The 26,859-nt window shown below is 34.5% G+C and overlaps 2 protein-coding genes across 2 annotated transcripts in view; both read left to right on the forward strand.

The window, feature by feature from the left end:
• Nucleotides 1,027–1,526, forward strand: LOC108663096 (mitochondrial pyruvate carrier 1-like). Its single transcript, XM_018125673.1, has 3 exons — nucleotides 1,027–1,119; nucleotides 1,223–1,277; nucleotides 1,384–1,526. The coding sequence occupies exons 1-3, from the start codon at nucleotides 1,027–1,029 to the stop codon at nucleotides 1,524–1,526; spliced, it is 291 nt and encodes a 96-aa protein (XP_017981162.1).
• Nucleotides 25,126–26,859, forward strand: part of LOC108663030 — a 24,558-nt gene continuing 22,824 nt past the window's right edge. Inside the window, exons 1-2 of the mRNA XM_018125516.1 lie at nucleotides 25,126–25,642; nucleotides 26,383–26,853. Coding sequence (XP_017981005.1) covers nucleotides 25,126–25,642; nucleotides 26,383–26,853 — 988 coding nt within the window. The remainder of the gene's footprint in view (nucleotides 25,643–26,382; nucleotides 26,854–26,859) is intronic.

Genomic DNA, 26,859 nt, shown 5'->3' on the forward strand with positions numbered 1-26,859 from the left:
CTTGGTTGACTAAATTGATTCTGTTTCTTAAACTCTTCAGCCTGCCATTTCTCCAATTTGAAATTTGGTCAACCAATGTTCTTCCTTGTTTCACCAATAAGCTTCCTCCTTGTTATTTATTTACATCTTGATGATTTTATCCCTCTTTTTCTTTCAAAAATACTCTTTGAAGAGTTAATAAATTAATTTCATATATTAATTTCCTGCACACTCAAGTAAAGGTATTAAACACACATAAATGGGAATGTTTTATTGTCATAAAAAACTAATGGAGCCAATAGCAAGTAGTAGAATTAATCTTTTGATCCTAACCCATGTTAAACGAGTTATAGTGGATGTCCCTCAGTAAATTGAGCAGTTTTGTAAATGTTATCAACTTTAGCTGATATAGGAATGACATGTTCTCATTAGAAAAGAACAAGGAAAAGAGGATGTAACTAATTTTTCTTTTTTTCTTTTTTAGATAGGGTCTTACTTTGAGAGCTTATATTAGTGATTTGATTAACTTAATCAGAAATCTCTATGTAGGCCATTGTTTTTGATGATTTAATGTCGTTTTATTCAACAACAATGACTTTGACCATCTTGGAAAGCATAAGATGCTTTGACCAAAGTATTGGTTACATTGAATAAGAAATGAGCAACTTGTTTAATTGAATGTCGACTAAGATTCTTGTAATTAAATGCATATAATAGAATGACTTTAGAATAAATAAAATGTAATATCTGAAGGCTTTTTGGACAACTCATCTTTGACTTTATGAGAGTTTGAATCCCTTGAAGCTTGTGAGTTTCCATGATACTTTCACATTCTATGGAGTTGTCTCTTGCTCTCAAATGTCTTTGACATAAAATACTGCCGGTGTCATTATAATTCAGAAGGCAATCGGATTTTGTTTTAATGTCTAACCAACTTAGAGCTCATTATATCTTGGTAAGACTTTTGCTCTACTCTTTACACAAAAACACAAAAAAGACGTACTATTTTCAACAGTTTTTAATGTTTTGCAATTTGCAGAAGCTGGAATGAACCTCTTGCGAGGTTTTTGGAACAGCCCCATTGGTCCCAAAACAAGTCACTTTTGGGGCCCTGTCACCAACTGGGGCATTCCTACTGCTGTATGCTCACTGGAACCGAATCCATGTCATTGTCTTGTCGGCGATTTAAGCATAGTTCAGTGATTTTTGATGACATTTCTATACTGGTTTTGTTTGTTTACAGGCCCTTTTAGACACAAATAAACCACCAGAAACGATATCTGGCAACATGACTGCCGGTTAATTTCCACATGTTTAATCTCTATAGACATTTTTTTATCATTTCTTTTATTCTTCATGATAGCAGGGGTTACAGTTTTAGAAAACCTGCTTGGTTTTTTGCAGCTATGTGCGTTTATTCTTTGTTATACATGAGGTTTGCATGGATGGTACAGCCACGCAACCTCCTCCTCCTCCTTGCATGTCATGCCTCGAATGAAACTGTGCAGCTTTATCAGCTCTCCCGTTGGATGAAGGCTCAGGGGTAAGTAATAACATTTTAAACCGTTTTGTCCATTTGCTTCTGTTTCTCTCTGCAAAAACTAGTTTATCCAAGAAACAGGTAGAAATGTTTCTAATGAAGGGGGGGGGTCTGCAGCAGGTATTCCCCGAAGAAAAATGGAGCTGATCAAACACAAAATGTCTGAGATCATTACTTGCAGCTTGATCCTTAATTAACTCTTACGTTATGGATAGTTTGCCTGTTGCCAATCAGTCATTTGGCATATGCTTTACAGTTTGTATACAAGAAAGGAGCAACAAGGGGGCGTTTGTGTTTATAGAGAAACATTGAGAACATCCATGATCACTTTACCAAAGCATTTATCAGTTTATACAATAGCATGCTAATAATGCTGCGCCTTGCAATATTATTTGGTTGTTATTTTGAGTATTTTCATGTTTGTCTAAATCTCATGGTAGGTTTTTTTTTCTTTAATGGTTCATGGCTAGGCTATATTATTAATTATTACGAGAAGATATTGTTTCGCTGTCGAACTGAAGGCATAATATCTAAAAAAGCTCTTGATTTATATACGAAAATTTAAATAAGTTTTTAATTTTTGATTATATCCAATCAAACCAAATAAGGTTTTATAACTATCGATTAATTAACTGCCATTCAAGTTACCACTTATTATTTTATGTCACGTGACACTGATGTGACATATTGATATATTATAATAAATGGTTACATGACATAATGACATAGTAACGTGAAATTTTTATTTAATACATTACGTCACATCAAAATCACGTGACATTAAAATGAAAAATGATATTTTAACTAATGATAATTAATTAGTCGTTAGTTATAAAAGATCTGTTAAATTCAAAATAAAATATTTAATTAAAAATAATAAAAAAATAAGAACGTGTTTAAGTTATCTAAAATAATTTAGGGATTTTCTAAAGCATTAAGCCTAAACTAAACATCTCAATTTTTGGTGAAAATGGAAGTTGATATCAAGTACGGTACAACCACTTCAAAATTTTCACTAAATACAAATTAACTGCCATTTTAACAAGTTTTGTAAAAAGTATTTATATTGAAAAATAACATTAAATTCTGAAATTTAACATGTTTAATTCAAAATATGTTAATCATTAATTTTAATTTGAACAAACTTTATATAAATATGTAAATACTTTAAATTCAATAGAAAAGACAAGATTTACAATTAAAACGTCTTTTTCTTTGACTTGGGAAGATAACCATTAATTACAATAAGGGCCTATATACATAAAAGAAAAAATCTATTTCGAACCTCAAAAAGAAAGAATTTCAAAGAATTTTCAATCAAAATCTTTCGAAAATTGAGCAGTTTTTTATTTGTTTGGCTATTGTATTCATTTAGAATTGGGCTCAGTGCTAGCCCAAGTGTAACCTAATAGCCTAATTTAATAACTGAGTGCATATGCAATTGATCCTTCTAAGATAATCTTAGATAAGGATTACTGATTGGAGTGCAATATAATTACTGCTCAAATACAAAACTTTCTCCTTTTTTTTTTGTAATTGTCGTTTGGAACTCATGCAAAAAACCATTGCTGGTCTGAGGTGAATTAATCTGGCAGGTCTGTGATGGAGAGTCATTGATGCTAAAGGCTAGGTATCTTTATCATTTTTCAGAACCTTCAATTTCTGAACCTCAATTTTTGAGAAATGATAATTAAGATTACAGTGCTAGATTTTATGGTTTGCTACTAATTTTGGTTTCTCAATGTAGTCTTAACTTACTTGTTTTGTATATTTTTTTAACAGGTCCTTGGAAGATTAGCAATGAGAATAACTTGCATCAATTAAGGAATTAATTTAATAGATTATCAAAAGTATGTGTGCGTGTATATACATCATATACATATACACAAGCATATATGTGTGTGTGTGTGTATTGTTCACTATTTATGTTTTAAGAGTTCATACTTTTATATTAATTAAGTATTTTATATTCGAAACGATTGTCTAGGTAGCATTGTTACTTATAAAAGAGTAACACTAAACATTATCTGCATGTAATCATAAGGGATGGTTTCTATTTAAACATGAAATCCTATGTAGCCTCTTGTTTGTAGGTTGCACCACGGAAAACAATCCATAAACAAGGCTTTGCAAGGTATCCCGACTACTTCGTAGGATTCTGAATTCCTCTAAGACTCTTTAACCTAGGGCTCTGATACCAAGCTTGTCACAACTTTATCCCGGGTCGTGACAGACACGAAGACCCAATGGAGGTAATCTACCAAGCTCCCGTAAGCCTCATACATTACTATTATCACTTGGCTCAACATTTAGAGCCTTAAATACTCCCAAAACATTTCATAAGTCATAATTTATAACATAAATTTCACTTTTATACATAAGACAGGGTCTTCTGCAAAAACATTTGTCGTTACTTATAATCGGCATTAGATAAACAATTTCTAAGTCTACCACCTTATGGCTATCTTGCCTCACACTAGGCATTTACAACTAACTCACAATCCAAGTATACATATACATATAAACAAGGTCAAATGACCAACACCTAATCAAACCATTTATCGACTACCAGCTACTAGCGGATTGACTTAGGTGCAGAAGATACTATCAAATGCCATGGTCATTGAACCCACCTAAATAGGCATGTAGATCCCTCGGGTGTCTATGACTTAAGTGGCCCTGAATCTACAAAACATGAATTTGAAATGGTGAGTACAATCACCCAGTGAAGGATACATAGGGGAACAAGTAATAAAAAGAAATAGATTTCAAATCAATGCACATTTAGTTGAAATCATGCACGTTTTCTTATGCAAATCCATGATGCATTTAGGTCTTACTTGTCAAAGCATACATAAGCAATACATAAAGCAGTAGCAATAGCATAATAGAATACATACATAACTTTCTTTAGTGGTATTTTCTGCCTTATCGAGCCTAATGCATGTAGGGTACTTCGACCCTTACTTTAGTGGTATTTTGCTCCACTGAGGCCATGCTATTCAGGTACTTCGACACTTTACTCCGTGGTATTTTTGCCCCACCGAGGCTATGCTATGTGTTATGAGCCAACCTTGTACAAGGTTGTGACAGGGTAGAATTACATAGAAAATTAAGTTTTTTGTACCTGCAAGGGAGATGTCTCATTTTCAAACATTGTAATGCCATTTGGTGACAATTCCAGAAATACTTGTTAAGTTTTTATAGGAAAGACCCCTTAGGAAAGGAATGTCCCCATCTCACACATTGTAATGGCTATTGGTGAAATACTTGTAAATCCTCATAAACTCTTTATAGGAGGTGAGTAGTCGACGGATTGTTGGGCTGCCTCCTTGGTAAAGATATGTTTGTAGTGAATCATCTAGGGCTACCCCCATGGCCTGACGATGGCGTGTTTTGGTCCCTTTGTACTTATTTTCATATTAATAAAACATTTTTCTTTATGTGGTTGCGTATATGGCATTCGATGTACCTTATGATTTCGATGTACGTTGCCTTAATCTAATTTGTGGTTATTGTTGATGTTTGTTCATATATAAACGAGTTATTGGTCGGCTTGCATAGAAGCGTCCACTTAAGTTCTGCAAAGACTATCGCATACTTAAGTGAAGGAGCGTAGTTCGTGATAGTTGGTATCAAAGCAGACTTTGGGTACTAGCGATGTGTCACTGAAGATAGTGGGCCTTTGTTGAAGTGGGAGAGGATGTCACAGTCCTCATGTGGACGTGAATCCCACATCGTCAAGATAATGTTCCCAGCGGGTAGAGCCATAAAGTCCCACATCGAAGAGAAACTCCCAACGGGGGGTAAAGGAGAATGTCATGGTCTAAGAGAGGGTAGTCATGAATCTCACATCAGCTATGTACTAGAGTGATACTTGGGCATATGAGGATTCACACTGCCTTTAACTTATGAGGTGCCTTTTGTGGGACAAAACCGTGAAGCTAGCGAGTCAAAGCGGATAATATCTCACAAGGGTTAATGTGGACCATGACACTATGTATCGCACACATAACAACACCATTACATTATTATTCACATCAAACATAACATGACAACTAGTCACAAATCATTCTTACCTCAATACATATAATCATATATGTAAAAACATCTTACCTTAATCTAGGGCTCATATAACATCTTAGAAATCAGCTTGTTCCTATGCATTTATTTTTCTATAAAAAACCTCTATAGTATAATATACTCAAACCTCATTTCATGCATGTCCAAAACCATTTGTATGCAATATCCACTCACTTAAAAATTACCTATATCGTGGTTCAGCTAGCATAATTGATTAAACCTCTGTTCGTGAGATTTGGTACTCCGAAAATAGTCTTAACTTAGCATACTTCTACCTTTTCTCAACTCACTTCTTTTCTTGGTAAGCCTTCTTTACCAAATTAGTACTTATAAATATCTTATCAGCTTGTTTTCAGCTCAACAGACCCTAGAAAAGCTTACTTACTTGAATTCAAACTTAATCATTAAATTGAAAATCCACAAGAGCTCTTAATATAATTCTTTAAGCTTCCTTTAATGGTTAGATCAAAGCCAACAAAATCTCCAAAATCCTTAAACTTGGAGAGGATAAACAATTGTTGAAACATAACCAAAACAAGCATTACAACAGGTTAAATTTAACCTCAAGCTGATAGAAAGCTTTACTTTACCTTGGGTACCAATTTCTTATCTCTTATTTGAAGATTCTGATGCTTAAAGACTAAAGAGAACTTGGAGAACATTTGGCCAAGAAAGAAATGAAGAATGCTTCAAAACAAAGGCTGGGTGGAAAAGCTAAAGTTACTACTACCTTTTTTTTTTCAGAATAAAACCAAATGGATGTGAATACCAAAAGAAAAAAAAATAATGAAGGCATTTAGCTAACAACCCTCCACTTGGGTGTGAATAACAAGGTGGAGGAGGCATTTTGGTGGACATGTTGGTTTAATTGCCCATTAGTCCTTGCCTTTACATCTTTTCATGTTATTCACCTCATTCCTTATTTTTCTTTTCAATTTGGTCCCTTAATATTTTCTTTCTTTTCAATTTAGTCCTTCAATGTTTTCTTTCTTTTCAATTTAATCCTTCTTCCAAAGTAGAGGTCCAAAATATACACAACAACTTAAGGATATTGAGTATTATCCTTGGAAACTATAGCTCATAGGCTCAAGGATTTTGTTTATTATCCTTGGAAGCTTAAAATCGAAGACTCAAGGATTTTGCTTATTATTCTTGGAAGCTTAAAATCATTTACTCAAAGATTCTGTTTATTATCCTTGGAAACTCACATAATGCCCAATTAGTCTTGTTTCAACACAAATCTTGCTCTTGTTTCTCTCAATTCCCTTTTCCCACGAGGCTCAGCTTTGAACATTACCATTATCACATTCGCTCTAATCTCATTAACCTGATTGAATCCAACATAGCATTCAAACATATTCAATATATCATGATCACTTCATTCATTCTTTATTTCCTTTACTATATGTGTATATTTACATATCTTAGTAAACCAATTTCAATATTAACCTCAAATGCTTATACACTACACAAGAAACCACCTTATCTATTCCATAAAAACATTTATCTAAGATGAGTGCTAGCCATTACTCTCGTCAAAATTCTTAGCAGCATGTATTTTTTAATTTTTTTTTAAATTGAGGGAGGGGGGATTCGAACCTTACTCTTTAGGCAGGGGGATCATGCACCAACCAATGAGCCAAATGCATTAATTTAACTATGTATATTTAGCCTTAACCATTGATAACTCTATTATATAGAGTTATCTTATGCATTTTTGGAACCTAAAATTGGGCTAAGTCCTCTAATTTTAGGTAATCCATAGGTAATTTTATGCATAGTAGTAGTAATTTAATTTATGTCATGGCATTTATCATTTATGCAATTTTAATGAATTTCTTATTAAAATTCCTGATTTCAGCCTCAAATTAATTGATTTTCTGATATTGAAAGATGTGCAAGGACTTGCAACTTAAATGGCAAAAGATGGTGCAAGTAGCTTAAGAAAGGCCTCCGAACATGCTGCAATATTTTGAGCATAACGTGAGCTATAGAACTCCACGATTCTTGAACCTACAAAAAGCTAAGAGGAAAAGATACAACTTTCATGTTTAGTACTTTACCCAGTTCAAAAGGGATTATAGTAAAAAATGAGGAGAAATTTGACTAACTGTAATAAATTGCAGTCAGTGTTGATAAAAGCTTAGGCCGCTAGGTGCTAAATGCACTGTCCAACATGTTAAAACAAGCCACAAAATAGAACCTTGGGTGCCTAGGTGCTGACACGTAATTTTGCACATTTTTAGCCATTGGATTTTTACATCAAATGGCCATAAAAATAAGTATAAATAGAATAATTTTTTAGGGCTGAAGTAGAGCATCTTGAGGAGCAACTTCAAAGGCTAAGAAGAGCTTTCCACAAGGAGAACAGAAGAGGAAAAATCTTGAAGAAAAGCTTGACAAAGTTGCACCAAAAGAGTTTTCTCTCACTAGCTTTATTTTTTTCTTTCTAAATCTCCTTGTATAAATGCTTAGTTTTGCTGAAATTTTATTATAGACTATTGAAATGCAAAGCTAAACTTTCTTTTCTAGGATTATGGTGGATATTAATGTCACGACCCGAAACCTCCCTAGGGCCCATGACAACCGTCGTGATGTCCCGATTGACACTCATTACCCGAAATGCCAACCGAAACCTCGCAAGGCTTACATATCAGTTTCTTTCCTTTCTTGTGAGCAATCGTTGTTAAACATTCCATTTAAAACAATTACCGGTCGTTTCTGGCTCAAATAAATCCAAAGAATTTTTTTTAAAAGGATTTACAGACAAATATCACTATTCAAAATATTGATTAAAATATAGCATTTTTATATAAAACAATATTTATAGAAACACGTGTAAAAGTTTTTCTGTAATGTGTAAGTAAAATAAATTCATACATACAAAAATTTACTAAGTTATAATGTACAATAATGGTTACAATGACAAGTGGCCCAAAATACACCGAGTGTTGGTGCTAGAAACCTACTGTCTGTGTGGTAGAGATGTCAACTGGAATCCTCGACAAAATAGGGTATCTACAAGCTACCACAGACCTGAAATGTTTGGAAAGGAGGTGGGTGAGATTTTGCAATCCCAATGAGTAAACAGACATTATCATAAATATCTAAAGGCGAGTAACATGGAGGCAAGTTTAAACAACAAATTACAAACCATTTCATAATGTTTTCAATTTATTTCTTAAACCATAAAATATTTGTAATTTACCAAAACAATTGTTAAGGCTTATGTCTTTTATTAAAAACAAGGCTCAAGCCAAAACTAATCCTCGGGGATACCTTGGCCAAGGCATCTAACCGAGTCCACCAAGGTTGTTATAACATTTACATGAGAAACACATTTTTATTTTTAAAACAAGCCGTTCCTTGGAGTTGGCCGAGTTACACATTCACGTGGGGGTTCGACGTAAAGTGAGCTCTAATACTACCCCAGGAGTTACCCTCCTCGCCTCTACAACCGGAGTAACTATATAACCGGGTTTACCGTGCCCCTCTAATAGGCAGTCCACGGAAACCCGTCACTACAGTGACTAACCCACCAATTTTAATAAAATTTCGACAGTATAACGTGACTTTTATTTATTTATCCAGCCTGCATAGTAAAAACAACTTACATAAATTTCCCAATACACTTATAAAATATAGCTACATATACTCATATCTCATAAGCCATTCATAGGAAAATATATAATTTTCAAGACAGTTAACAACAGCAAATTATTCAATTTCATAATCAACTCAATATATCTTTATTTGTCACATTTATTTGTAAAACATGAAAAATCCCGTTTTAATCTCGTTTTCATTTCATAAAATACATAAAGAGCATTTAAAAATAAACTCTAGATAATTTACAATAATAATAAGTTTACTCACCGTTTGTACAAACTAAAAGCTTTCTACGTGCCTCGATAACTACTCGTCGGGTACGATTTCCTTGCCTTTACCGAAAGGCTCTCCTCCTAGACACATTGCAAAAATTTACTCAATTCATCACATTAATGCTAAATCACTATATATTTGACTTAAATCCTATACTAATGCATGGTATGAAATGAAATAGCCAAAAATGGCTTAAACACGGTATTAACCTATTTTTGGCACTTTACCCGATAAATTGCTAACGCACTCCATTTGAGCTCTAAATTGTCCCATTCTCTCTCCAACATTTCTAACCATTAATTATCAGCCTATATTCCTCTAAAATCACCAAAATCAGCTCACTGTCTTCCTTGAAAAATTTGGCCAAAAATGGGACATTAACTCGGTTAATTTTCCACTTTGTTTTTCTATCACATTTAACCATTTTTCATCATTTTCTCTTCATTTCTCTTAGAATAAAAATCAGATTATCATCATTGTACCTCATTGCAGATTCGGCCAAGGGTGGGTATTGTGAAAATTTAATGCTTTCTTGCCCAATTTAATTTCTAAACACATTTAAGTAACTAAAACTATCAATTTAACTAAAAATCAAAACCTAAAAATTTCAATTTCTCCCCCCTTGAAATTTAGCCTGCCCTTGATGTCACTTTTAGATCTCTCTCCTGAAGCATGTTAAATGGAAACAAAGGCATAGGAAAGGTAGAAATCAAGCTAAAGTCAAAAAATTTTACCGTTGGACGCGTAAACGGACGAAAAACACGAATTTCCTTTTGAATTTTTCTAGTTTCCCTTTGTTTTCTTTTTTTTCTTCCTTTCCTCTCTATTTCCTCTCTTGTTCTTCCTTATGGCTGGCCATCACTTAAAATGGGGTTTAAATGGGCTGACTTTTCATTAAAATAATATTAAACCATTAAAAAAATGCCATGTGTCACTTTCCTATTGGTCCATTTTTAAAATTTCATCCATTTGTTTCCAAATTTTCACCATACACTTGTCCCACATATCCATAGCTTAGATAAAATTCACAGACTTATCCAAAGTCTTGGTGGAGTAATTTTTGAAATTTACACTTTTGCCCCCGTAAAAGTCAAAAATTACATTTTGCCCCAAAAATTGAAAAATTGCCCATAGACATATTTTTCATCCCTTATACTCATACCATTCTCCAATTTGTCAAATGTGATCTAAATTCTCTCAAAATCTCAAATTTTGTCCACGGGTGGAAAAATTACGATTTTGCCCCTAAACATCAAAATTTTCAATTTTTCCCCAAATGAACCCTTGAACTCTAAACAATCATTTTTAGTCATTGCTTGACTACAAAATATTAAATTTCATCCTATGATTCCTATTTGAACTAGTTCGAGGTTAAATCAATTCAAGTGTACTGTTAGGTACAATATCGGGTTTCGTCTATTCTTAGGGACTTTCCTAGTATAATAACATGCTACTCAGTGCATGTATGTTATGACATGTATTTATAGGGTCGGGTTTTACAATTCTACCCCCTTTAAAATAAAATTTTGACCTTAAAATTTCACTTACCAGATTCGACAAATAGATGCGGGTATTGACTCTTCATCTGATGCTCTACTTCCCATGTCATTTCTTCCATTCGAGCATTCTTCCACAATACTTTCACCAGTGGAATGCTCTTGTTCCTCAGCACTCGATCCTTTCGATCTAGAATACGTACCGGCTGCACCTCGAACTTTAAATCTTCATGCAGTTCAATCGGTGGTGTCTCTAGAATGTGGGAAGGATCGGGAATATACTTTTTCAACATCGAGACGTGGAAGACATTATGGATCCGATCTAACTTCGGGGGTAATTTAAGTCTATAAGCCACTGGCCCAATCCTTTCAATGATATGAAAGGGTCCAATATATCTCAGGTTGAGCTTTCCCCTATTCGCAAATCGAATCACACCTTTCATTATCCAATAAAATACCATAATTTATCATGATAGTATAATCAATAAGATTTAATACTTCAAAGTATTCAAATTATTACCTTTCTAAGGAGAAACCTAAAGAAAAACTTTATCATCGATCTCAAACTTCAAGTCTTTTCTCCGTTTATCTGTATAGCTCTTCTGCCTATCTTGGGCTATCTTTAGCCTTTCTCGTATAACCTTGATTTTGTCATTAGTTAAATCGATCAATTCCACACTAACTAACTTTTTTTCACCCACTTCATCCAAACAAAGTGGAGTACGACATTTTCTTCCATATAAAGTTTCGTATGGTGCCAAACCAATGCTAGACTATAAGCTGTTGTTGTAAGCAAACTCCACTAACGGCAAGTGTCTATCCCAACTCCTAGTAAAGTCAATGACACAAGCCCGTAGCATATCCTCCAAAGTCTGAATAGTCCTTTTGGATTGATCATCCGTCTGTGGGTGAAAAGCAGTACTAAATCTCAACTTAGTTCCGAGAGCTTCTTGAAATTTTGGCAAAAATCGAGAAGTGAATCGAGGATCTCGGTCTGACACTATAGAAACGGGAACTCCATGTAGCTTCACAATCTCATCTATATAGAGCTGAGCCAGCTTCTCAATAGAGTATGTACTATGGACAGCTAAAAAGTGAGCGGACTTAGTCAACCGATCTATGATCACCCAGATCGCATCCTTTCCCCTCTGTGTCCGCGGCAATCCCAAAACAAAATCCATAGTTACATGCTCCCATTTCCACTCNAGATCGCATCCTTTCCCCTCTGTGTCTATGGCAGTCCCAAAACAAAATCCATAATTACATGCACCCATTTCCACTCGGGAACAGGTAAAGACTGAAGTGTACCTGCTGGCCTCTAATGCTCCGCCTTAACTTGCTGACATACGAGACATTTGACTACGAATTCTGCTACGTCTCGTTTCATACCCAGCCACCAATAATTCTCCCTGATAGTCCTATACATTTTGGTGCTTCCGGAATGTAATGCATAGGCAGATGAATGGGCTTATTCCATGATCACCTGTCTCAACTGGTTTTCCTTAGGAACACAAACTTGGTCTTTAAACATCAAGACGTTATCCTCTCCAAATCTGAACTCACTGACTCCTCAATCGGTCAATTTTTGAATTTCTTTTCTTAACTCATCATCAGATCTCTGAATGTCCTTGATCTGATTAAGTAACAAAGGTCGCACAATGAAGCTTGCCAATAAGGATCCATCCTCACCATTTCTCAACTGGACCCCAAGAGATTTCATCTCTATTAATACTGGAAAATAACAACTCTGAAGTGCTGCTAAAGACGATGAAGACTTACAACTTAAGGCATCAGCTACAACGTTCGCCTTTCTTGGAAGATAGTCTATCACCAAGTCATAATCTTTTATCAACTCCAACCATCGCCTTTGCCTCAAATTAAGCTCCTTTTGGGTGAGCAAATATTTTAAACTCTTGTGATCCGTAAATATCCGACAATGCTCACCATACAAGTAATGCCTCTAGATTTTTAAAGCAAACACCACTGCTGCTAACTCTAAATCATGGGTAGGGTAATTTGCTTCATGCTTCTTCAACTGCCGGGAAGCATAAGCTATTACTTTCTCATCCTGCATCAACACACACCCTAACCCTAACTTAGATGCATCACTATACACCACAAATCCCTTACCACTCACAATAAGTGTTAAAAAGGGAGCGGAGGTTAACCGGTTCTTCAGCTCCTGAAATCGATTCTCATAAACGTCATCCCACTCAAACTTAACTCCCTTACGAGTTAGACGGGTCAAAGGAGCTGCTATTAAGGAAAACCCCTGAACAAACTTCCGATAATAATCGGCTAATCCGAGGAAACTACGAATCTCCGTCACTGTCTTAGGTTGCTCCCATTGTAAAATTACCTCTATCTTCTTGGGATCAACATATATTTTAGCTCTCGATACTACGTGTCCCAAGAATACCACTTCTTGTAACCAAAACTCACACTTCGAAAACTTTGCATACAACTATCTTTCCCGCAAAGTTTGTAATACTATACGCAAGTGGGCAGTGTGCTCATCATTATCTCTCGAGTAAACCAGTATGTTATCAATGAACACAATAACAAACTTGTCCAAGTAAGGGTGGAACACCCTATTCATGAGATCCATAAAAGCTGCCGGTGCGTTAGTTAACCCGAAAGGCATGACCAAGAACTCATAATGACCGTACCGAGTCCTGAACGCTGTCTTGGGTACATCCTATTCTTTAATCCTCAACTGATGATACCCAGACCTTAGATCAACTTTAGAAAACACTGTAGCTCCCTGTAATTGATCGAAAAGATCATCAATCCTCGGTAACGAATACTTGTTCTTAATGGTCATTTTGTTAAGCTGTCGGTAATCGATACATAACCAAAGTGTACCATCTTTCTTTTTCACAAATAAAATCGGTGCTCCCCAAGGAGATGTACTAGGGCATATAAAACCCTTGTCCACTAACTCTTTCAACTCCTTCAACTCTGCCAAAGCCATTCTATATGGAGGAATAGAGATAGGGACAGTACCCGAAAATAAATCAATGGTGAATTCTAACTCACGATCGGGAGAAAGTCCCAATAATTCATCAGGAAATACATCAGAGAACTCACTTACTACGGGGACATTCTCTAACTTAGGTTCCTCCCTCGATATATCAATTACATGAGCCAAGTATGCCAGATATCTCTTTTGCACCAATTTCAAAGCTTTGAGGGCCGAGATTACAGAAAACGGTAATACTAGACGCTCCCTCGTAAATACAACTTCTGCTCCCTCTGAACTCTGGAGAATTATTTCTTTCTTAAAACAATCCACCTTTGCTCGATGAGTGGACAACCAATCCATACCCAAGATCAAATCAAAGTCTCAAATCTCCAAAGGGATTAAATCACCCATGAATTCTTCTTCCCCAACTTTAATACCACAGTCTCTATAATATGTATTTCTTACTAATCGCTCGCCTAGAGGAGTATGCACTACAATCTCTTCCTCTAATGATGACAGGTTCCTATCTGAGAATGATGCAAATGATATGCTCACGTATGATCTATTGGAGCCTAAATCTATCAAAACATGTGCATCTCTATCAAACACAATCATAGTACCTGTCACGGTGCTAGGTCGAGCTCGGGCTTCATCCTCAAGCACTGCAAAGACCCTGGTAGAAATCGAGGCTACAGTCTGGAAGATGGCTGCTCTAGGGTATTACTCTCCATGCTTGACCGTATCACTGGGCCTTGTCTGGACTGTGATCCCAAAGTGTCTCTCCGCTGTATACTAGGATGAGTCAGAGGAGTAGAAGTAATTATTGTACCCCGTCTCAATTGAAGACAATCTCTCTTGATATGCCCCTGTTGGCCACATTGAAAACACTTTACAGGCTGTCTACATGACCCAACATGAAATCCTTCGCAATTACAATATCTGTCCAATCTTCCTGAAGTCCTCCCCTGACTACTCATCACTAGTCGATCAAATCTAGAAGATCTCGGCTGTGACTGCTGAGATGGAGGTCTAGTGGATGCCACAAATGCTGAGGTAGTACTTCCTGCAGTAGATGTCGAATCTCTGCCTCTCTTTGAAGACTGACCCGAGAACGTAGACGGATTCCTTCTCTTTACGAACTCAACTCAGATCCGTCTATTCTTGGTGGCGAGCTTCTCAGCCCGTAAAGCCATCTGCACAACTTCCTTATGTGGCTCCCTACCAGTCATTGTCATTCATTCCCTGATCTCTTTACGGAGCCCTTCCTCGAAATAATTGGCTTGATCCTGCTCCAATTTCACCAGATCCGGCACATATAACATCAACTCGTTAAAACAAGTCTCGTACTCCTCTATCGTTAGATTTCCTTGTTTCTTCTCTTTTCTTTTCTTTTTGATGAAAGTAAGTAAAATACTGACCATCAAATTCTCTGAGGAAGTCAGACCATGTCTAAGGAGTAGTGGAACGGGACTTCACCGAATTTCACCAAGTACCGGCCCTCTTCTCTAGTAATCTAGTAGCCACCATTAGCTTCATGTCGTCATCTAATCTCATATCAGAAAGAGTCTTCGAAACTTGATTAACCCAATCCTTAGCTATGGTCGCATCCAACTCACCAGTAAACGAGACGCAACCCAACTGTCTAGCTTCCTTCAATTTCTTAGAAATGGAGACATCCGGTGTTTGGGGTGGAATAGGAGGTGGTGGTATTGGGGCTGTTACAGGGGAAACAGCGGGTGGAACTGGACTAGCCTGAGCCGACCCGTAAGAGCAACGAGAAAAGTCGCTAATGCCTGAGCTACCTCGGGTGTCATGGCAAGTACGCTAGGAGTAGCAACAGGTGGTGGAGGAGGTATAGAAAGATTCGTAAACTCAGCAGTAGGAGCTGCTCTAAAAGAAGACACAACCGACTCCTCTTCTATGGAATCCGATAGACTCTGTCTGGGGTGACCTCTTCTCCTATCGGTAGATCTAGTAATAGGTGGTAGCTCACGTCGAGGAGGCATAATGATCTACAAAAAGAACGAAATTGGTTTAGACAACTTAAGACTCTATATGCAACTACATGTAACCAACTAATCTTAACTCGGCCACACTGACATTGTAAATTATTTTAAAAATAACTTTAAATCCAATAACTTTAAAAATAAAAAACTTCTTTCAAAACCATAAGCTTTTAAACCAAAAGCTCTGATACCCATTGAATTGTCATGACCCGGAACCTCCCTCGGGCCCATGACAACAGACGCGACGTCCCGATTAATACTCATTATTCAGAATGCCAACCAGAACCTCGCAAGGCTTACATATCAGTTTCTTTCCTTTCTTGTGAGCAATCGTTGTTAAACATTCCATTTAAAACAATTACCGGTCGTTTCCGGCTCAAATAAATCCAAAGAATTTTTTTTTAAAAGGATTTATAGACAAATATCACTATTCAAAATATTGATTAAAATATAGCATTTTTATATAAAACAATATTTATAGAAACACGTGTAAGAAATCTTTTGTAATGTGTAAGTAAAATAAATTCATACATACAAAAATTTACTAAGTTATAATGTACAATAATGGTTACAATGACAAGTGGCCCAAAATACACCCAGTGTTGGTGCTAGAAACCTACTGTTTGTGTGGTAGAGATGTCAACTGGAATCCTCGATAAAATAGGGTATCTAAAAGCTACAACAAACCTGAAATGTTTGGAAAGGAGGTGAGTGAGATTTTGCAATCCCAATGAGTAAACAGACATTATCATAAATATCTAAAGGCGAGTAAAATGGAGGCAAGTTTAAACAACAAATTACGAACCATTTCATAATGTTTTCAATTTATTTCTTAAACCATAAAATATTTATAATTTACCAAAACAGTTCTTAAGGCTTATGTCTTTTATTAAAAACAAGGCTCAAGCCAAAACTAATCCTCGGGGATACCTTGCTCGAGGTATTTAACCGAGTCCACCAAGGTTGTTATAATATTTACATGTGAAACACATTTTTATTTTTAAAACAAGCCGTTCCTTGGAGTTGGCCGAGTTACACATTCACGTGGGGGTTCGACGTGAAGTGAGCTCTAATACTACCCTAGGAGTTGCCCTCATCGCCTCTACAACTGGAGTAACTATATAACCGAGTTTATCGTGCCCCTCTAATAGGCAGTCCACAGAAACCCGTCACTGCAGTGACGAACCCACCAATTTTAATAAAATTTCGACAGTATAACGTGGCTTTTATTTATTTATCCAGCCTGCATAGTAAAAACAGCTTACATAAATTTTCCAATACACTTACAAAATATAGCCACATATACTCATATCTCATAAGCCATTCATAGGAAAATATATAATTTTCAAGACAGTTAACAGCCTCCAATTACTCAATTTCATAATCAACCCAATATATCTTTATTTGTCACATTTATTTGTAAAACATCAAAAATCCCGTTTTAATCTCGTTTTCATTTCATAAAATACATAAAGAGCATTTAAAAATAAACTCTAGATAATTTACAATAATAATAAGTTTACTCACCGTTTGTACAAACTAAAAGCTTTCTAGGTGCCCCGATAACTACTCGTCGGGTACGATTTCCTTGCCTTTACCGGAAGGCTCTCCTCCTAGACACATTGCAAAAATTTACTCAATTCATCACATTAATGCTAAATCACTATATATTTGACTTAAATCCTATACTAATGCATGGTATGAAATGCAATAGCCAAAAACGGTTTAAACGCGGTATTAACCTATTTTTGGCACTTTACCCGATAAATTGCTAACGCGCTCCATTTTAGCTCTAAATTGTCCCATTCTCTCTCCAACATTTCTAACCATTAATTATCAGCCAATATTCCTCTAAAATCACCAAAATCAGCTCACTCTCTTCCTTGGAAAATTTGGCCAAAAATGGGACATTAACTCGGTTAATTTTCCACTTTGTTTTTCTATCACATTTAACCATTTTTCATCATTTTCTCTTCATTTCTCTTAGAATAAAAATCAGATTATCATCATTGTACCTCATTGCAGATTCGGCCAAGGGTGGGTATTGTGAAAATTTAATGCTTTCTTGCCCAATTTAATTTCTAAACACATTTAAGTAACTAAAACTATCAATTTAACTAAAAATCAAAACCTAAAAATTTCAATTTCTCCCCCCTTGAAATTCGGCCAGCCCTTGATGTCACTTTTAGATCTCTCTCCTCAAGCATGCTAAATGGAAACAAAGGCATAGGAAAGGTAGAAATCAAGCTAAAGTCAACAAATCTTACCGTTAGACGTGTAAACGGGCGAAAAACGCGAATTCCCCTTTGAATTTTTCTAGTTTCCCTTTGTTTTCTTTCTTTTCTTCCTTTCCTCTCTATTTTCTCTCTTGTTCTTCCTTATGGCCGGCCATCACTTAAAATGGGGTTTAAATGGGCTGACTTTTCATTAAAATAATATTAAACCATTAAAAAAGGCCATGTGTCACTTTCCCATTGGTCCATTTTTAAAATTTCATCCATTTGTTTCCAAATTTTCACCATACACTTGTCCCACATATCCATAGCTTAGATAAAATTCTCAGACTTATCCAAAGTCTTGGTGGAATAATTTTTGAAATTTACACTTTTACCCTCGTAAAAGTCAAAAATTACGTTTTTGCTCCAAAAACTGAAAAATTGCCCATAGACATATTTTTCATCCCTTATACTCATACCATTCTCCAATTTGTCAAATGTGATCTAAATTCTCTCAAAATTTCAAATTTTGTCCACAGGTGGAAAAATTACGATTTTGCCCCTCAACATCAAAATTTTCAATTTTTCCCCAAATGAACCCTCGAACTCCGAACAATCAGTTTTAGTCATTTCTTGACTATAAAATATTAAATTTCATTCTACGATTCATATTTGAACTAGTTCGAGGTTAAATCAATTCAAATGTACCGTTAAGTACAATACTGGGTTTCGTCTATTCTTAGGGACTTTCCTAGCATAATAACATGCTACTCAGTGCATGTATGTTATGACATGTATTTATATGGTCGGGTTTTACATTAATGTATAGTTTGGATGCTTGATTGACTAATTACTTGTTTTTATGGAATATTTAGTGTTTATTCAAGTATGCACTTATTTCTCATTTTATTGATTGATCACCAGCAGAATGTTTATGTTTTAGATAATACTTGACAAAGTTAGTCTAAAAAGACCATGGTTTGGGTAATATATGATCATTGTAATTATGAATTAATTGGGTGATTTGTTAATAGGGTAGATATACACCTATTAACCATATACAGTCGCTTTATAGGACCTACACTTATGGAACTTAGCTTAATTAATTAGCTATAAACATATAGATAATTAAATTAAGTAAGGCCATTGTACGATATCTCAACAAAGAATCGTACATGCTTAAGGTTCCTAGGTTAGTCAATGCTTAAGGATCCTAGGTTAGCATTAGTTTTCCATAAAAGTAGGTAATTAGTCGATCTTAAGTCCAAATGAAGCATTAATTGAAACCATAATTTTAGGTACTTCCTTACTGTTCTTCAAATTAATTTACTTGCAATTTGTTTTAGCTTAGTTCACTAGTTTAGCCTTGCTACTTTAATTTTCATCTTCAATTAATTTCTAAACTAGATTCCCTTGGATAAGATTAGATTGCCAAATTTTAGTAATTAGAAAGAATTTAGATACAATTCCCTGTGGAGACGATAACTCACTCACTACTATATTACTTGCTGACCATGTGCACTTGCATGATGTTTTGCTAATTTAATAAAATTTTAATGCAAATTGTCTTGATAAATTAGCAAGTAACAACCATTCCAACTTAAATGACTAAATATCCCACTTGTCTTTGCCTGCTCAATGAACAAAGTATCCCACTAGACTTAACCATTCTTTTTCATACTTGTTTCTTGTTATTTGTTTCTAGTTTGTGGTCAGGTATTTTATATGAGATTTAGGTTGAAGAATGAAGGCAAATTTTGTAAAAAGGGTTTGAAAGTTGAGTGAAAATTAGTTTGATCAAATTGTTTGATGTGAAGATTGCACCAATATAACAAGAGTGATTTAATTCCTGTGTTTTGTGGTTAAAACAAAATATTATCAATTGCGATCGATTGAGGCAGAAGTGCACAACTCATATGCGAGCTCCATGGTAGGAAAAGAAAAGCTAGGTGTGGTGTTTTTGTGGACTCCTAGTGTCAATATTTTTGGTTTCTAGACTTTGCTAGACTCATCATTTGTGTTTGCACACCAAAAAATTACAAATTGTGATGCAGATATATAGTTGCAAGAGATTCCCACAAGATCATTTTGCCTTGAATTTGAAAAAGAAAACACTCTGTTTCTTGTTTGGACAGTGAGAAAGTGAGGAAAGACAAGAAGAGAAAAGAAAGAAACCCAAACAAATGCCTAATTTTTTTAATTAAATAATAAAAAAATTAAAGCACAAAGGTTCTTTTTATCTTTTTATAAAAAACTAATTGAAAATTTAACACCATTACTACCTTTTGGAAAATAAATAGAACACAAGGTTTTATATGGAAAAAAATAACCTCTAGGTGCTATGTGAGAAAAGATCATATTACAAGGAGTCTATGTGGAGTTTACCTTATTAATTATTAAAGGAGGATATTGTGTTCTCTTAACTAAAACATTTTTTGATTTATTTATGAAATTTAAATAAAAATTATTTTTATTACATTTAATCAAACTCTTATACTTTATTTTAAGTCAAATAAGGTTTTTTAACTAACGGATGACTAATTGTCATTAACCAAACTGTCATTTGTCTTTTTATGTCACATGGTGTTGATGTGGCATGTTCATATATCATATTAGCTGTTGAAATGGCATGCTTATGTGGCATGTTGACATGGTCACGTGACATTTTCACCTTCCATATCAATATCACGTGGTATAAAAATACGTAGTCATATTTTGATTAATGATAGTTATAACTGTTAGTTATAAGTGCTTATTTGGTCTAAAATAAAAATATAAGGTTTGATTGAACGTAATAGAAAAATAAGTACTTATTTAAATTTTCTTAAATAATTCAAGAGCTTTTTAAAATATATATGCCTAAACATCTCAATTTTTGGTGAAGATAGAACTCAAGGATAGTACAACCACTTTGAAATTTTCACTAATTGCAAATTAGTCGACAAAAAGTATTTATATTGAAAAATAGGATTAATTTATAAAATTTAATGTGTTTAATTTAAAATATTCTAAACTGTTAGCTTTAATAGCTTGAAAATGATTAGACTTTTAACATGACAAAAATGATTAAAATTTCTTGTCTAAGTGATACTTGAATAACTTGAGTGATTCTTGAATGCTTTTGATGTGTTTTTATGTTTCCTTACTTGATTGACATTTGAACTTATGTTTGAAGTTGTTTTGTGAAAGGAAGAACCTTTTATACACTTTGAATCTCAAGTTCAAGCCAGAGAAATCAATTGCTAAAAAGGAAACATCAATTCTTGCAAGTTGGATCACTTAGACAAGCTTTTGAAAACTCAAGAATCCATTCCAAATAGTCAAGAAGTCGATTCTCGCAAGTCTGGGTAGAAAAATAAGCACAGAGAATCAATTCTTGAAGAAACGGATGTTGATTCTTGAAGCAAGAAGAACTGATATCTAGAGAGGCAAGAATTGATTTTCAAACAAGAAGAATTAAAATCTGGAGAGGCAAGAATAGATTCTCAAACAAGAAAAACTTATATCTCAAGAATGAAGAATCGATTCTCATAAAGCAAAAAGCTCTAGACCAAAGAAGAATTGATATATGAAGAATGAAGAATCGATTCTCAAACTCCACAAGTAGCCATTAGACATAAAAAAGACAAGGAAAACAACTAGTTTCTCCATCATCCTTAATGGCTATGAACTTTTTCCAAGTATAAGGAGACTTTTCTAACAAATTTTGAAAGAGAGAAGAGTTGAGAAAGAGATCATTTGATTAAGGATCAAATGAGATGAAGAAGAAGAGGACAAATAGAGAAAAACCAAGCTAGAGCAAGCCACTCATATTCTTCTAAAAAGCTTGTAAGTTATATTTGAGCTTCAACTCCTTATGCTTTCACTCCTATATTTTGTAATCATTTTTATACTCTTCCTCCATGTACTTAACAAAATCCACCTTCTAGAGGTATATTTGCTTCACTTTTATGAGAGAAAGAAAGGTTATGCCTAAGCTTTAAAAGACAATGTTGTAAAGGTTCTGCCTGATCCTTGAAAAGGCTGAGGTTATGTTTGCTCCTTGAAAAGGTATGTAAGTTTTGCTTGATCCTTGAAAAAGTTGAGGTTATGCTTGATCCTTGAAAAGGCATGGGTTATACTTGATTCCTTAAAAAGGCATTGTATGGGTTATGCTTGTTCCCGTGAAAAGGCTTTGTTGTAAAGGTTATACTTGAGCCTTGAAAAGTATTTTTCATAGTGGATTACAACTCCTTTGTGAGCCAAGGAAGAGGATGTAAACACTTATGGAGAGGGCCAAACCTCTATAAATGATTTGTGTCTTTTCTCTTTTTTCTTTACTCTTGAACTTATGCATTTTCTCTTCACTCTTCACTACTTCTTACTTGTGCATTTTACTTGGCTGGGAAGAGATTTGAACATTTGGTTTTGAACTTGCCTTTTCTTCACTTAGTCTTCAAATCTCGTTTGACTCACTTTGAAATACTTATGCGTTTTTCCTTGGTTTGAAGAGTTTTGAAAATTTGCACTTACCTTGTTTTATGCTTTGATTTACTCTTTAAGCTACTTTACACTTTTGATTTATGCACTTCACTTTGAAAATTTTTTGAGAATTTGTTTTAACTTACTTGCTCATTTGGTTTTCAAATTGTTTTTGACATGTTTTAAAGTGAGAGCAAGATTTGAGAATCTCCCTTCTTCTTGAGCTTGTGCTTTTATAATGAAAATATTTTAGAAATTTGATTATAGCTTACTTACTCATCATCTCATCATCTTTATACTTGACCATTCTTACTTCACCTAGCTGAGTATTGAAAATATGTTTTCAGCTTGTTTGTTCATTTATTTGGTTTGTTCCAAAGCGAAAACAAATTGGAGAAATTGTCATTAAGATTCAAAGTCCAATTTGTTTGAAAGAATTTTCGAAAATCCAATTCACCCCACTCTCCTCGATATTTTTCTCATTATTATTGAGTTAACTCATTTCTAATATAAATATTAATTTTAATTTTAACAAACTTGATATAGATTTTTAAATAATTTAAATTGAATAGAAAAAACAAGATTAACAATTTGAATTTAAGATTTGTCTTACTTATCTTTCTTTGTCTTTGATTTGAGAAGATAACCATCCAAGGACTAAGATAAAATAATATCTATTTCAAACTTTAAAAAGAAAAAAAAAATTCAACTGAAATCTTTTGGAAATTCAACACTTTATTTTTTTCTTTGTTTCCTCGTTGCATTTATTTAGAATTAGGCTTATTGCTATCCCAATTTCATATCTTAGTTTATAGTTTATAAAAATCAAATAAGCCTAGGATACTTGTGAGTAGAGAGCACCAAAGAATGATGAAGGAAATTATGATAGTTTGGGAGAAGCCCAAGCAACACTATGTTAAACTTAATGTTGAATGGTTTTGCAAAAGGCAATTGGGAATGGCGGCAACGGGTGGCTTGATCAAGGATGAGAATGGCAATTGGAGTGTGGGATTTACATACAAGATTAGCATCTCTTTCTCTTTAACTGTTGAACTTTGGGCTATGTACCAAGGTTTAAGTTTGTGCTGGAATAGGGGTTACAAAAAGATACAGGTTGAATCTGATTTTGCAATAGCTATATAGAAAATTTCCAACCAAAGAACTACTATGGACCCGAATACTCAACTTCTGAGGGATATTAAGAAATTATTTTTACAAGATTGAGATTGTTCAATCTCTCACGTCTATCGTGAAATCAATCAGTGTGTCGATTGGATAGCTACACAGTACAAAAACTTATCTTTGAGATTATATATCTTAGAAACTCCTCCAAGTAATATTTTCACTTGTTTATTTGCAGACCTTTAGGTGTATCATGGATTAGAATAATATAGTTAGTTCTATTTTGTTCTTTCCCCTGTTAAAACAAATCAAACAAGCCATCATTTTATTAACATTTTCAGCGAAAAGAGACCCTCATTGCAAACCACGTAAAGTAACTGTTTGTAGAATTGACGGATTGAATTGTCATTTATTTTTGGCAATCTGTGATGATGGGCATTGTTATTCTTAGCTATAGATTTTACAAGTTCCTACATAAGACAATGAATAATTTTAATCAATTAAGAACTTAATTTAATAAATTATCAAAATCATATATATATTGTTCACTATTTATGTTTTTAGAGTTCATACTTTTATATTAATTTAACGTTTCATACTCTAAACAATTGTTTTCTTAGAAACTAATATATTCTAAATCCCTTGATTTGATCCAAATACATAAAATACGTAAACATTATATGTATATATAATTGGTATTATAGCGTGTGACATGTGCCCATTCATAAAATAATATTCAGATGGATCATGTTTATAATAGTTTTACATAAGTTTGCCTCCAAGAATCTATTATACTAGTATTATCTTTTGAGTTGTTAGTTCAACTCCACATCAAGATCAAAGATATCAATCAAATAGATAAAAAATAATTAAAAAAAATCCCACCGAATCTTATTGTTAAATTTTTAGTTATCACAGCTAATGATGGATTAGAATACTTAGCATTATCCCCCCAAAAAAGGTGCTAAATATAAATGAAAATGTTATATATTCATTTCATTAAGAAGCTGACGGGTTAGTGAAGGAAACGTGGTGGAAAGATTAATAAATATTTAATTTAAAAAAAAATGAAAATAAGTAGAAGAGATTGTTAACTTTTGAATTAAATCACGTTATATACAATATATAGATGTTAAATATACTAACAATTTGCTATCAGTATATGTCACCTAAATTTAAATGAATTATAGATTATAACTTTGATGACATAAATTACTAAATTCTATATGTACCCAATAAATATAATATCATTGATTTTAATTCTAATCCTACAATCACACGAAAAAAATAATGTGTCAAGTATGCCGATGATCTCTCTCTATATAAATGCAGCCGAATTGTGTATACAATGAGGAAAAAAACATATGCAGTCACGATGGCAACATTTGCTTACATAGGATTCCTTATACTACCAGTTATTATTTTGTTCTTTATTGTTCTTCGATATTCCATGAAAACCAATGACCTTCCATGGAATTGGCCCATCATTGGAATGTTGCCGATGATATTAACCCACTACCACTGCCTTGCTGATAGATGCACCGAATTCCTTGAAAGCAACGACGATACATTTATAGTGAAAGGCCTTTGGTTTACCAATATGGATCTTATATTCACTAGCGATCCTGTGAACGTGCATCACATATTCAGCAACAACTTCTCCATGTATCCGGAAGGGATAGGGTGGAAGAAGCGACTTGATATTTTTGGAAATGCACTTTTCAATTCAAATTTTGAGGAATGGAAGAATCACAAGATATTTTTTCGAGGCTGTTTAAGCCATCGAAGGTTCCATGAACTCCTGCCAAAGATTTTCGAGGATAGCATGAAGAAAAAGCTGATCCCAAGTCTGGAGCATGTGTCTAAACAAGATATACCTGTGGACTTTGCAAGTCGACTTAAAGGGCATTTATTTTATATTTCTTGCAAACTTTCTACTTGTTGAGTTTTAGGTTGACTAGAATTCTAGATCTTATTTGATTAGGATTTTTTGTTTGTATACAATATTAAGTAGTTGTATGGTTTTAAATTTCTTATTCCACATCGAATCCTAATCACATTCTACTTTGGACTTTTATACTATAAAAGTATATTTCTAGGCTTTAGAATTGAAAGTAGTGCTTTGAGAGCTCTAGAAAAGGAACATCTTGTAACTCTATCTTTTGCTCTAGGTGGAGCTAGAGTGGTTTGAGTGAATGTTCTTGGGAGGTTATTGAGGAAGAGTGTGCAAGGGATCTTGGGTTGTTTTGAGGAACCATAAAGGTCAATTTATTGTACTTTAAATTCTCAATAATAGAAGAACAGTTTCACTCCGTGGACGTAGGCAAGAGGCCGAACCACGTAAATTCTTGTGTTTTTCTGTTAGCTTATTTTCTCTAGATTTTATCTTTGTTGATTCTTGGGCAATTTCCACAACAAACTGGTATCAGAGCTTCGGGTTCGGTAAATTCAAGATTCAACAAGGATGTCGAAAGTTACTAGTTCTACGAATTTTTCAATTGAGAAGTTTGATGGGAAGACTAGTTTCACGCAGTGGCAGAGAATGATGAAAGATCTCCTTGTGCAGCAAGGTTTAATTCGCCCCTTGCTAGGAAAGGAGGAAGGGCAACCAGATAACATGTTGAATGGGCAGAGTTGGAGCAAAGGTGTGTGAGCACTATTCGGCTTTGCATTGGAGATAATGTGTTTAATCATGTTATTGATGAGGATTCTGCTCTAAGATTATGGGCAAAGTTAAAGAAAATTTACTTGGCGAAAAGTCTTTCTAACAAGTTGCAGCTTAAGCAAAAGTTGTATCGCTTAAAGATGGAGGAGAATGAAGACCTCATGAAGCATATGAATGAATTCGATGGAATCATTGATCAGTTGAAGAAGGTTGATGTCAAGGTGGAGGAAGAGGAAAAGGCACTATTGTTCCTGGCTTCGCTTCCAGACTCCTATGAGGTATTTGTTGAATCTCTTATATGTGGAATGGACACAATAACGTTAGAACAAGCACAAGCAACGTTAATGTCTCGTGAAGCCCGAAAGAAAAGTAAAGAAGCGGATAGAGATCCAAATGGCTTGGCATTAGAAATTGAGGCTAATAGGAGGAAGTCAACTGGTAAGG

Source organism: Theobroma cacao, chromosome 8 (assembly GCF_000208745.1).
Source record: "Theobroma cacao cultivar B97-61/B2 chromosome 8, Criollo_cocoa_genome_V2, whole genome shotgun sequence".
Taxonomy (NCBI): domain Eukaryota; kingdom Viridiplantae; phylum Streptophyta; class Magnoliopsida; order Malvales; family Malvaceae; genus Theobroma; species Theobroma cacao.

Coding starts and splice junctions, on each gene's coding strand:
- LOC108663096 (XM_018125673.1), top strand. CDS start 1,027: ATGAACCTCTTGCGAGGTTTTTGGAACAGCCCCATTGGTCCCAAAACA. Junction 1,120..1,222: donor ACTGGGGCATTCCTACTGCT/GTATGCTCACTG, acceptor GTTTGTTTACAG/GCCCTTTTAGACACAAATAA. Junction 1,278..1,383: donor ATCTGGCAACATGACTGCCG/GTTAATTTCCAC, acceptor GGTTTTTTGCAG/CTATGTGCGTTTATTCTTTG.